At 41.1% G+C, this 13,186-nt stretch overlaps 1 protein-coding gene across 7 annotated transcripts in view; it reads left to right on the top strand.

Moving 5' to 3' along the window:
• eml2 (EMAP like 2) overlaps positions 1-13,186 on the top strand; it is a 31,934-nt gene that overhangs the window by 3,130 nt on the left and 15,618 nt on the right. For 2 of the 7 annotated variants that reach the window (XM_032512045.1, XM_032512043.1), the window contains exons 2-4: positions 7,360-7,590; positions 8,744-8,861; positions 9,027-9,128. In XM_032512045.1, coding sequence (XP_032367936.1) covers positions 7,360-7,590; positions 8,744-8,861; positions 9,027-9,128 — 451 coding nt within the window. Of the gene's footprint in view, positions 1-2,350; positions 2,612-7,359; positions 7,600-8,743; positions 8,862-9,026; positions 9,129-10,508; positions 10,666-13,186 lie in introns of those variants that run through there. The other 5 variants (XM_032512042.1, XM_032512044.1, XM_032512046.1 and 2 more) reach the window with 4 other exon arrangements.

Here is a 13,186-nt window from a genome sequence, read left to right as displayed (position 1 = left end):
GCCCAAAAGGAAAGGGGGGGGGGGGGCCTCAGGAAGGAACTTGTTTTGTTGGAATGTGCAGTATTAAATTAAGTCCAGTATTAAATATTGGATCTTGATGCAAAACATGTTCACCCTGATAAGGTGCTAACGCTGCTGCTGAGAATAGTCCTGTGTGAACCAAACCTGAGAATCCCGTGACGTCAGGAGGGAAACGGTGTCTCCGCCCCCTGCTGTGCTGCAGCAGGCGAGACGCAGGTGGACAGAACAGAGTAGGAATATAACGGAGTGGACTGGGAGGTATCGTCGTGTCTGCCATGATTGGGTTGGAGTCTGGGTGCGCTGTTGATATCAGCTGTGCAGCATCTGCCAAGTGAGCTTCAATCAGCAGTCTTTCTTCCTTTTTGTGTTGTCCGTCTGTCCCTTTCCTTTTGCTTTCTTTCCTCCTCTGCCATCTGTCCTCACACTGTAACTAGAGATCCTCAACCGTGATCTTCATCAGATCGGCTCTCGTTTGCAACCTGGTCACATCTTCAGCAAATACATTTAGTGTTCTCCCTTTTATGGTTTTTTAGTCTCATTGTACCCCGGTGCAGAGTAGATGTTCTATGTCCTACAGGGCAACATAAATCAGCATTTCCCCTACTATTATAAGGCTTAGGCCAAGCACCCAAGCAGTTTTAGGCACCACCTAAGCTAAATGAATGTAAATTCATTTGTGAGCATTAAAACTAGCTAAATTACTCTTCTCTGATTGTAGCTGCACTCAGAAAAAAAGTACCAAACATTATTTTAAGGAACAAAAGCTTGTCACTGGGGTGGTACCCTCAAAGGTACATTGTTGTACCTTGAATCAGAGGAGCTAATTTGTACCTTACTTGTTTGTACCTTCTAAGGAACAATATTATACCTTTTTTAAGGATCAAAAATGTACCTTTAAACAAAGGTACAACAAAGTACCTGTAGAAAATTGTACCTTCAAGATACATTTTTGTACTTTTAGGGGAACATTTGCTAAGTTTGTACCTTAAAATGGACCTGTATTGTACCTCTTTTTCTGACAGTGTGGTCAACTGAGTGCTATTTATTTATTATTTATTCTAGCTTTTCTAACATTTGAGACACAGATATGGTCCAAAATTCTACTAAATTTGTTTTTTATTGAAAGACCTAAAGTTTTCTTGAGGGAGGACCCCTAACCACCAAATACACGCACCTAAGTCTTTAACAAACCTACGGAAACCACTGTGATTTAGCTTCTCTGGTGCGGCTGACCACTACCGTGGCTTCATCTAAATGATCTGGCTGAGGTAAACTCCACCCATCTGGGACTCCAGGCTGCATAAATCAAACCAAAAGGATTTGTTCAATACACTTTTTGTTGTTATTTGTCATGCTCCTTCCTCAACAAATAGACTGCATCAAATGTATCCCATCGCTCATTTCATTCAGTTTGTATTGTCCCAACATCAGCACAGAGACCTATGAGAAACAAAGTAAGAGGCTCTACAGTATGAACCATAACCTTAAATGACTTAAATCTGCAATATATGCAAAGTTACACACCAGCAGCCCCACATGGCTGAAAGGAGTAACTGTCTCTGTGTCTCTAACCACTGGACTCTTCTCAGTGTCTGCAGGAAGTTTGAGCTGTTGTTCCAGCTGTACTTCAAGCTTTTTCTGTGTAGTGCTCACATCTGGAAATACCTTTGTGGCGAGTGGGGTGGAATCCTTTCTTTGATGAGTCAGCCTGTAAAAGGGGTGTATTTAAACATATTGCGCTGCTGTAGTCTCGCATTGTCAGACCTTCCTGCACAGCGCTGCGGAGGAGGGTCTTGTGAGTGCACACAGCATTCTGGGATGGGAGAAGAACGTGCTCTGGTTTATACAACACAGTATACAGAATACAGTATGGTCAGCAGACCTGTGATTTGACAACCTTGTGGGCATTTTCTGGGGGGGGGGGGACAACACTTAGCTGATTGTGTAGTTTTGTACAAGTGTTAATAACAATACTTGTTTTTAGAACCAATTTATTATTGGCTTTGGTATTTTGAAGTGCGTGTGTGCGTGTGCGTGTGTGTGTGTGTGCGTGTGCGGTCTCTGCTGCATCTCTTCCTGGTGGTGCCTGGCTGTACAGATGATGGTGCAGTGTGTGTGTGTGTATCTGAGCCAGGCTCCACCCCTTCTGCCTCTGTCCTCACTGCCTGTAGCCAACGAGAAAGGAGGAGGAGGATGATGAAGAGGAGGGATGGAAGTGAAGGAGGAGAAGAAGTATGCCAGGGGAGAAAGGGGGGAGGGGATGATAGAAGGAAGAGGGAGTGGTCTTGTTAGCAAGGGTGAGAGGAGGAAGTGGAGGCGGAGGAGGGAGTGGTTCAGTAGGAGAGGATGGGAGATGAGAGTTTGTGAATGTGTGTGTGTGTGTGTGTGTGTGTGTGTAAAAAAAGAGCACTGGCCCCAGACGGGGAGGGGAGGGAGTCGGGAGTCCAGAAAGCCTCTAGGGAAAGAAGAGTAGAGCAAGTGGAAAACCTGACTGACTGACTGACTGACTGACTGAGTGTTTTGCAGTGGACTGACACTCTGGTTGATTGACAGGAGGAGGGACCAGGCACTTAGCGTGGCACAATGGCAGGTAGGCGAGACCAGCTCCACCTTCATCATCACCTCACTGCAACATGAATATTTCAGCAGCCTTCAAATTTCTTATTGCCCTGCACCAACCTCCCATTGTCCATCTCGCTGTCTCTCTCTGGCAGCATCTCACACACACACACACACACTCACACTCACACACTCACACACTCACACACACTCACACACACCACACACACACACACACACACACACACACGCTTTGCATTTCATCATCCATATCTTTCCATCTGTCTTTCCTGTTACTCCCTTTCCTCCAGCTCCTGATTGGCTTCTTCCTCCTCTCCCTCCATCCTTCTCTTTTATCCACCCTTCTTCTTCCTCTCTGTGGTCATTTTTCTGTATCCTAGCAGCCATGTGTCTGTATCAGCCTCATGTCAGCTGCCCTTTAAGTAGCACTTTACAGTAATGTTTGACTGTGCTGGGATGGAGAGAAAAGTTAGCTTGCAATAGAAAGTGTGTGTGGGTGTGGGTGTGGGTGTGTGTGTGGGTGTGGGTGTGTTAATTCAAGGGCAAATTGATAGGTAGCCGGCTCTGCAGCGTTTTTAAACAGGTGTCCTGACAGAAGAGGGGATGAAGGTGAACCCTGCTGATCTCTCCATCTTTGTTCTCTCTCTTTCTCTCTCTCCTCTTTTGCTCTCATCCTTCTCTTCTGTAGCTCGTTCTCTTATAACATGTTTAGTACACGTCAACAGCGTAAACATGCCAAATATTAACATGTTTAACAGGTGTAGATATCACTTATACACCTTATGTTTCTTTTAATTTCCCCATATATATATATATATATATATATATATATATATATATATATATATATATATATATATATATATATATATATATATATATATATATATATATATATATAAACAAACATGTTAAACATACAACCTAGCAAATTTCATGCTACTAGAATGTGTACTAGAATAGTGAATATTGAACTATTTGACACCGTCCAGATAGTAAAACTGTCTCTTCCAGGTTTCAGGTTTCATTTAATCTCTAGCTATCTCCCCCGTCTCCCCCTCATTGTTTTTCTTTCTGTCTGTCAGCTAATGGCAGTTTAGATAAATAAGATTATTGCTGCATTTAGTTAAAGATTAATCATTCATCTCTTTCTCCCGCTACGAGTCCTTTCTGTTCCTTTCACTCTGTCTCCTCCCACCAACAGTCTGTCCTCTCCTACTTATTGGTTTCCCTCTCCTGCGCCCACTGCCTGTGTTTCACCTCACCTTCTATCATAAGAAAGTCATTTATTTCTACAATAAGTTAAGTAAAAAAAACAATTGTGAGAGTTGGATTGCTCTGGAATTACTATGACTGACTGTGACTGTCTTCTATGGGATCACTAGATAGAGTAATGTTGGTTCAGATTAGTTTATTAGGATCCCCATTAGCTACAGCTGGTCTGCAGCTATTCTTCCTGGGGTCTGACATGTTAGACAGTTAGAGTGGCTAACATACAGTATCAGGACAGTAAGATTTATATTTGTGTATTATTACACTTCAGGAGGTGAGACATCCCTTTATTTGGATTGTTTTATATTACAAAGTATATCTTACATGTAATATAATTCATTTACCAGGTCAGAGTTTTAATGTTTAAATGAGTCATTGACTCAGAAACAGCATTTAGACCACAATGAAGATTAATGAAAGGCTTTTAGGAGCTGACAGCTTTAAAAAAAAAAAAAAGATTATTCAATTGTTATGGAAACTATGGGAATTGATATTAGGATTAAATTAATTATTAATATATGAATTATTGTGCATGTGCATTACATAGTGTTTGGTGTAGTCTCACTTTGCCAGACCTACCTCCACAGCGCCACAGAGGAGGGTCTGGCTAGTCCACACAGCATTCTGGGATGTGAGAAAAACGTGCTCTGGTTTATTGGCATTTCTTTAAACCAATCACAATAAACTTGGGTGGTGCTAAGCACCAGACGGAGCAACGGTGCTGCTGCAAAATAGCTTCGGCAAGGAACTTATTTTGGTGGAACTTTTGTAGAATTACAAAACAAAGAAAGCGGAAAGTAACGGGACATCTGAGAAGAGGGACATCAGGGGGAATTTACGGCAGAACGAGAACAATCCCGGAAGTGGAAAGTCTTGGTTATAGATATATAGATGTTGGATGTAATGAATGTTTGGATCTATAATTTAATTGAGCATTTACCATAGATTGAACTTGTATTTGTATGAATTGCTTTAGTTGTGTTACTGTTTGTGTCTACCTGCCCTGGGACTGCAGTCAGAAATGAGATGGTCGCTCAATCTGGTACAATGCATCTGTTCTTCCTGTATGAGATCCATGATCCCTGACAAATGAGTGCATAACGCTTTAGATATACCAACATTATGCTACTGATCCATTCTGCTGTGCAAATCTTCCCTTAGCTTGAGTTCTGTATGTAAATATGAAGCTTGACTTCCCTTCTCATTTGACTGTAAGATGTGATACAGTAACAGTATTCTCTGTCTCTCCCGGCTCAGCTTACTGAACTGATGCATTCTGGGAGTGTTGTATTGACTCGTGCTGAAGCAGTGGGACCTGTACAATACTCGTTTTGAAGTGCACTGCTCTTTAATAGCAAGTTAAATGTTAATACTTGAAACGGTTGCAGCTTAAATCTCTGAATGGTGTAGTACACACTGCAAGTGTGACATTTGCATTAAACATAATGAGGACAAGGAAATTAGGTAAATCTTTAGAGTCTGTTGAGTTATTACCATTTTAAGCTGCTTGGTAGATTTTATCTTTCAAGCAGCCTGATACATAAGCTCAGTCTACTTTTAGATGTTATCTTATATATATTTTGCCTTTATTTTTTAAGTCTCTTCTGAAACTGGCCTCTTTACTGAGGCTAATCCTGATATGTTCTGTAGCTATAGTATGACAAGGTTCAGTACTTTTTTTCATAAATACTAGTAAGTATTCAGTATATACTTTTTCCAAAAAAAGCTGATTAATACTTTCTTTGCAGCATCTTTTTATGTCCCATCTCATATTTGCAACAGACAACCACCGGGCTTTTGAATAAAGAACACACTAGCAGGAAAATAAAAGCATATTCATGCCTAAATGTTTAAACCGATAATTGCATTTGGTCAGTATTGATTTTCAATACTCAAGTAGAATAAACTTCTTTCTGAGTTGGTGTCATATTAAAAAAGGTGTCTCTTTTTTGAATGAAAATATGCATAAGTGATAACCATGAGGAAGTGGTGAGTGCAGAGAGGGGACAGGGTATAGAAGGGTGCATGAAGAGAAACTTATTTTTTTATCAGGCTGTAATCTGTTAATGTGGGCCACAGATTAATAATCCGCACTGGGCAGTTTGCCTTCAATAATCCAGCCAGCCTCTGGTGATGTCATCATGGTGGGTGTGACGATGGTGAACGATTAAAATGGATGGAGTCCAATATTGGAGGAATAAAGGAAGAGGGTGGAAGGATGTGAGGGGGCTGGAATCAACAGCAGCTCATTTGCTTCTATTTACTAATTGTCATACCATGTCATACTGTGAAACTGGAACACTGTGGCAACCCTATTTACAATCAGCGTTTCTTCCTAAACACTGCATGTACTGTATCCTGGAAGCCAAAGAAAGATTTTGAGTGCATTTTCTTCCCCTTTTAAAACAAATGCAAAAACATTTTTTTTAATAATTTAAAACCTGCATTATTTACATCCATCACCAGATAGCAGTCTTCTTTTTGTCACATTTACATTACTGACCTCAGCAGTTGGCAGGAATCGGAATGCACACAAGATGATTATAAACTATACAAACCCAATGGGAACCTGCCGGTCAGAATAATTTTCAATAGCACAACTGGGCAAATGGGGCACCTTTAAATATTAATACATGAGGATGTAATGAAGAGGACAACACTTCTCTGGTGCCAATTCTGTCTCCATCCCTTTCTTTTAATTTCTTCTCTCCCATGCTGTCCATACAAGCAACCACACAACCTCGTATCTGGTGTTGTTTTCCTTCTCCTACACTCTGACTCACATTCACACTGGGTCTGAATTATTAAAACCAGTTAAGTTTCCTGTATGCTTTCATCCCCCAGAGAAACTCTTAACCGTTGATTCCCAAAGCAGCAGCAGATATCTCTAACCTTAACCATGAAGCAGCTGCTTGTATTTATATCCAAATAAATGTTCCCAAATGTTCAAACACCCAGGCAGCAGTTACTCATGGTTGTTATACTTTAATTCTCTCCTCTCACTTTCTAACACTCCCACTGATGCACACCCTCAACTTCCTAATATCTTCTCTCTCACATATACTGTACATGCTGCCAAGCTGTTAATCTTCTATTTGTAGCCATCGCTGAGTGCTTGTTGCTGTTTTCTTTCAGCCCTGCACGTCCATAAAATCAAGTATCTGTCAAACATTGTGGGCTGAACTGTCACGTCTTTGTCCTCGTATTTCAAAGTTTGAATGTTTTAAGTTGCATGTGATAGAGTTATTAGAGTAAGCTAACTGACTTATTTTCTTCAGTGCTGTACCTTCCTTCTAAAGGGTGTCATTTAGTTTAACCTAAGACCCCCTGTCTGCGGTGTACTGGATTGTATACTGGCTCTAAAAGTTGTACTAGTCACCACTACACTGTTTTTTTTAATTCATAACAAACAGAGATAACATGTTGTTAAGTCGCACAATCAGTATAACTCGAATCTAATCTAAAATCTTCTCTCCTCCTGTCCAGAAGACACGGTGTCGGCTGGCAGTAACATGGACATAGAGGACCGGGTTTCCCACCTGGAGCAGAAGCTGCAGCTGCAGGAGGATGAGATCCAGCTGTTGAAGGCAGCTCTGGCTGATGCCCTGCGCCGACTGGGTTACTGTGAGGAGCAGACCCTGGGGATGCAACCTGGAGGCGTCCATGCTGCTGGGAGGAGATCTCTGGCTACCGCAGCTTCAGCGGCACCTAGCAAGGGTAAGAAAGGTAACTGGAGAAAAGAGAGCCAAAGTCCTGCAGCCTTTCCTAGTTTCCAAGTTAATTTTCTCACCAAGCACTACGCATTATCAGTATTTCTGTAAACATGTTCCTACTAGTTTTATGTTCAAATTCTAAGATAGATTGTATACCACTGTGATGGATGGTAACATTTGAGCAACCGTTCAATAACGTGTCACGCCATTACCACAACCCCTTGAAAACTTAACACTATCGTTACGTCTAGGGGCTTCCAAAGTTTTGGCAGCCCGTGCATGTGACAACAACAGAGGTAAACTCTTGGCCGCCAGGCTACAGGTTAAATAAAGACATAAAGACATGCGTTCTAGGTAACTAGTACTACAGTTGAAAATTTGCCGACTGGCTACACTGGCCTACCTGTTGTTCTTGGCTTTGCGTTGCTCCACTCCGTCAGCCGACCAGCTCTCTCTCTCTGTGGTCCAACACTGGTTGGTTAGTGCTCCGTTGACACTTCATTTGGAGATATTTAAGACGTGGACAAATAACATTATGACAACTTGATAGGGGAAAAGGATTCTTAGTCATCACATTCAGAAACGCATGTCTTTCCTGCTCCAACTGTCCTCCCAGTCTCCTTAACTTCCACTTTGTAAACTCCTACAGCTCTGATGCAGGTAAGCCACACCCACCTCAGCCTGGCCACCAATAGGAAAGATTGTGCCGTGACATGTCAGTGTACTGCTGCAGCTGATGTCCTGTCAACACTACTTCATATGGGATTATACTGTCTTTTTTATTCCATATAGTCATCAGTAGAAATTGCCTACCACTTGTAAAAACAAAAAAACAATAAATCAAATGATTATTAAAAGTTGTAGGTGGCATTTCAAAGTCCCGCATGTTGCAATCCAGTCACCTGATACCAGTTCAACCCCAACACCTGCAGTGTCAGACTCTTGACACCTTTAATTTCTAATTTCAAAAATAAAATAAAATTCCTCTCCTTCTCACCTCTGCATAGCCAAATGCAGAGGATGAAAAGTCTGTGCTGCAAATTTGTTTTTGCAGCAAATTCTGCACATACTGTACAAAGTGACTCAGATTTAGATTTGTTTTTAACATCTGTCAATTTCTCATATGCTGAAGCTAATAATAATTTGTCATCTTTCAGTGCGTCAGCTCCTGCAGGCTCTTCCTTCCAGACCTCTGAGTAATGGCTACATTCAACATAAACGCCTCCTCTCCTCCCCTTCCTCTCCTAAGAAGGAGGTGCTACAGTCCATTAAGAGGTATACAAAACCAGGGAAATCAACTGGGGGTGGAACTTTTTTTTTATTATTTTTTTTTTTTTAGTAGTTGCTTTAGAAAATAGAGATGAGGAAGGCCAAAGTTAAGTGAAAATGTGAAAACACACTGATTTCTCCTTAACAACACTTTTGTCTCCTCTCGTTCAGGAAGAGCATGTCCACAGAGCGTCTCACCATGGTGAGGAGAGAGATGGGAGCGGAGAGTCGAAGTCGAACCACCTCCTCCAGCAGCTCCTCCGGAGGCAAAGGGTAACAACCTTGTTCAGTTTGATGGTGAATCTTGTATAAATTATACTCCGTTAATAAATTGATTGATTGAACACCTCGTACACGTCATACCGCAGACATTTCTTCATACTGTGTGACACTAGAAAAACAACCATCAGTTACATTTTACACAAAGACAGAGAAAACATTTTAAACCGGATGTTACAACAAAAACAAACTCGTCTAACAAGCTCAGAGAGCACGTTTGTATATTTTGGGTCAGCAGGGCTGTGGAGGAGTTCAGTGGGTCGCTATAGATTGCTGTAATGGGCCCTGATAAGCAAGTATAGAAAACGGATGGTTGACTTATTAAAGATACTGGTATGAGAAAAAACATTTGCAATGGAAATTCTCTCTGTGATCAGACTGTAATTTATTAGATATTGAACCAGCCCATCAAGTTCAGATGGTAAGAAATGACCTGCAATAACCAGATCAAGTCATCAGTAGACAGGTAATTTGAATACCTGAATACATGCACAGTATTCACTGTCTCTTGATTAGAATGATAGCTACACCAATAAAATTCATGTTTTTTTTGTTTTGTTTGTTTTTTCATTTTGAGTACAGACCCTTTTTAATATAAAATAAAACAATCTGGGAAATTGGTGCAGCATGGGAAAAGACTAGAGGAAAAACTGCCTCTGCGCTGCCTTTAGTGTGGGACCTGCTGGGACTCTTGAGAACTGCTGGTTTAGAGTTTTTGAAGTTTAAAGCACACTCAGGCTTCATTCAGACTGTGTTTTTGAGAAGACAGAGAGAGATGGAGTCTGCACAGCATTACCTGTCATCATTAGGACCGTCTGATCTGTCTCATCATCATCTGTGTCCGTAACACTTCCACAGTCAGCTTTTCATGTTCGCCTGCAGCAAATCTGGGATGTCACCATGAATTATGTTTTACAATTAGCTGGCTATACGTCTTTGTGATGCCACAGCTGTTAGCCTGATGGACGTGTCACAGCCAAGTAAACACAACACGTGGTTCGCTTTGTCATCGGTAAACAAACCCGCAGGAAGTTTATCTTTGGTTATACAGAGTCACACACACTTTTGTATGTTTTTTTTATTGCGTACTGTCTTTCTTCTAAATCCAATTTTCATCCTCTACTACTGTTTATTCTCTCTTATGAACAGTTAAACCTCCTTCTTTTTTTTCTCCATATTTCTCATCTCTGCTGTTCTTCCTTTAATCAACATCCACACGTCAATTCTTTCCTTCCTACTCCTCTCTCCCTCTTCCCTTCTCTCTCCCTCTCTCTCGGGTCTTTCTGCTAATGGATCAGATTTCCAACAGTGCTTGGTAAAAGGGGGTGTGGTTACCGGGCAGAGGGTGTGGGTCTGCGCAGTCAGGAAAAGCGTTCTGATTGGATGATGGGGCCTCTTAGGCTGAGCTAAAAGTTTGCTCAGTGAAGCAGGAAGTTGTGTGTTGCTGTAGTTGTTGAACAGGACAGGAACCGCTCTGACTGCTCACCACTGTTGACTGTTACTGTAACGGAGCCATGAAGAAGTCTTCCAGGTAAATAGTTTCTTTACAATGGATGATCAATGATTGACAAAGAGAGTGGAAGACTGTGAGCATAGTGGATTAACTGATAAAGCTTTTTGGAACAGAAAGCCCTACGCTCGTTTCACAACACAAAATGAATTTCAGGAAAAAATGGACAATAACTTTTAACTGTGTTTAACTTTTTTGGTGTCACATCCAGCTAGTTCCTCATCTGTTGTTTGGCTAGTAATTAAATAGATTACAGATTGCACAATTAAACTATGTGGATGGTGTGTAAAATGGATTCACACGTCACCATCTTAAATCTTTGGTTATTTTAAGTCTAAAAAGGTAGTTGTCTGTCGTCGCTCGCTCTGGCTTCACCACAGCCTGAGGAAGTGATGTTGTCTTTATGAAACTCTGTTGTCACGCAAAACGTTCTATGTCCCCCGTCTGCAGGGCTGTGGGTGGCTGCAGGGAGGGGCTGCAGATTAGTAACATGAACACAACAGAAACAAGAGCCAGCTGTGTCGGTGAACCATAGAGTAATTGGCAAGAGTTAAGAAGACAAAAATACTAAATTATGTAATTTTAAGAAGAATTAGTCATAGGTTAATCGTGTAGTTCAAACAAGTAAGCAGCTTTGAGTTTGTGAAAATTTATGAAGTCAATTTATTATTATTATTATTATTATTATTATTAAGTAATGATTATGTGAAACTTGCTTTTAAATAAGAAAAGCTCTCAGATGATGTATTACCATTGTTCATCTGCTCAAAGAAATGGTAACCTGACTTTTATGAGAACCCTAATAAGGTGTTGATGTTGTAAGTTGAATCTCTTACCTAATAAGTCCGTATATTTGTCATATAGGGGCCCATTTAATTGTAATTGTAATTATTGGCTCTTTTGTCTTTGGGCTTCTAATGATGGTGGAAACAAACAAACACAAGACTCTCACACACAAGGGATGAGAAAATGTGAATTGACAGAACACGCTGTGCTCAGCAGGTCTGTCAGTTAAATGAATGTCCTGCCTGCTGCCAGAATCAGATATAACAGAACAGAGCTCCTGCTTTTGTATTACAGGAGATCACAAGGAAATGAAAAAATAACACATGTTCATGGGAAACAAACTGCTTCACATGACCCACTGTAGTTCTACTTGCATGTGCTGCATTGGGTGGTACCTAGATTGACATTCATTTTCAGGTTTTCCAAAGGGATTCTAATTCATTCATTCATTCATGTCTAAAAACCTGTAGCGCAGCTTGTAATTGAAAGTATGCTCAAAAACCCTACACTGCAGCATTGTGTCCACAGACAGGAGGCTGATGCAGCTGTGGGACTGATGTTATACGATTACCAATTCTACTCAGCTTGCAACTATACTGATAACATTGATTGGAAACATTGACCACGTCTCTGCAGAGAAGCCTTTTTAACAACTGAAACCAGGTTTTGCCCCAACAAACCAGTTTAACATACTATGGGCCCTATTTTAACTATCTAAGCGCACAATGTGAAGTGCCTGGCGCAGTTGCGTTTAGGGTGTGTCCAAATCCACTTTTGCTAGTTTGACGGCGGAGAAAAGGGTCTGTATGCCCGGTGCATGGTTCAAAAGGGTTGTACTTAGTGTCTTCATTAATTCACGCAGTAGGTGTGTCAGATCAGAGTGTCATCTCCCATTCCCTTTAAAAAGCCAGGCGCGTTTGTACCTTAGCGCATTGCGTGTGTATGTGTGTGGCATAGTGTGCGCGCTGTGCATGAGCCTAGGCGCGTTTTACTAATGCATTGTTAAAATAATGAAATGCTGAGCTACTGACTTTAGACCAGGTTTTTGTTGGTCAATGTCGCAACCACTTTCTGCTGCCGCAAGATAGCAATACGCCAAGAATTCACCTGAACACACCTCCCTGTTAGACCAGCACGCCCATGGGCGCAGGTGAATTTGCTATTTAAACGACATGGAGACTGGAGGGGAAATTGACAACTGCGTCGGTCTTACACTAACAAAGACGCTTGCGTTGGCTTTTCGCGCCCCGCTGCGCCGGGTGCAAGATAGGGGCCTATGACTGCCTTTCTTTTTATCCAATATTTTCATCACATTTTAAGGTGAAGTTGAGGCATTGTACAAAGTTGAGTATTGCCAAAACGGGTCTGGATTTATGCAAATACAAGAACGAATAAGGAAAATTTCCACTCTACCCGTCTTTTTCATTTAGTCTCTGTTCAATGAGACAGTGAGAGATGAGCATAGGCAATGAAAGCATTTATAAGTATTTAAGCAATGAGAAAGCTTAAAGGTATAGGCTAGCTTTACATTTTCAATTTAAATAAATACTTTTATATCTGTAATTGTGACCTTTTAACATATCCTTTGTAAAGTAAACAAGGTTTAACAACTAGAATAAATAACTTGCCCTCTGTCAGATTACAACCATGCAAATTCAGATGAAGGATAAGATTAAAGATTTGCATCATGTTGAAAAGATTGATATCTTTTCTGTTTTTACAGTCAAATCTCTCCCCCCCGACTCTCTCTCTCTCT

Source organism: Etheostoma spectabile, chromosome 3, assembly GCF_008692095.1.
Source record: "Etheostoma spectabile isolate EspeVRDwgs_2016 chromosome 3, UIUC_Espe_1.0, whole genome shotgun sequence".
Classification (NCBI taxonomy): Eukaryota; Metazoa; Chordata; class Actinopteri; order Perciformes; family Percidae; genus Etheostoma; species Etheostoma spectabile.
The sequence above is the reverse complement of the archived record's forward strand: the minus strand, read 5'-3'. Positions and strand labels throughout refer to the sequence as shown.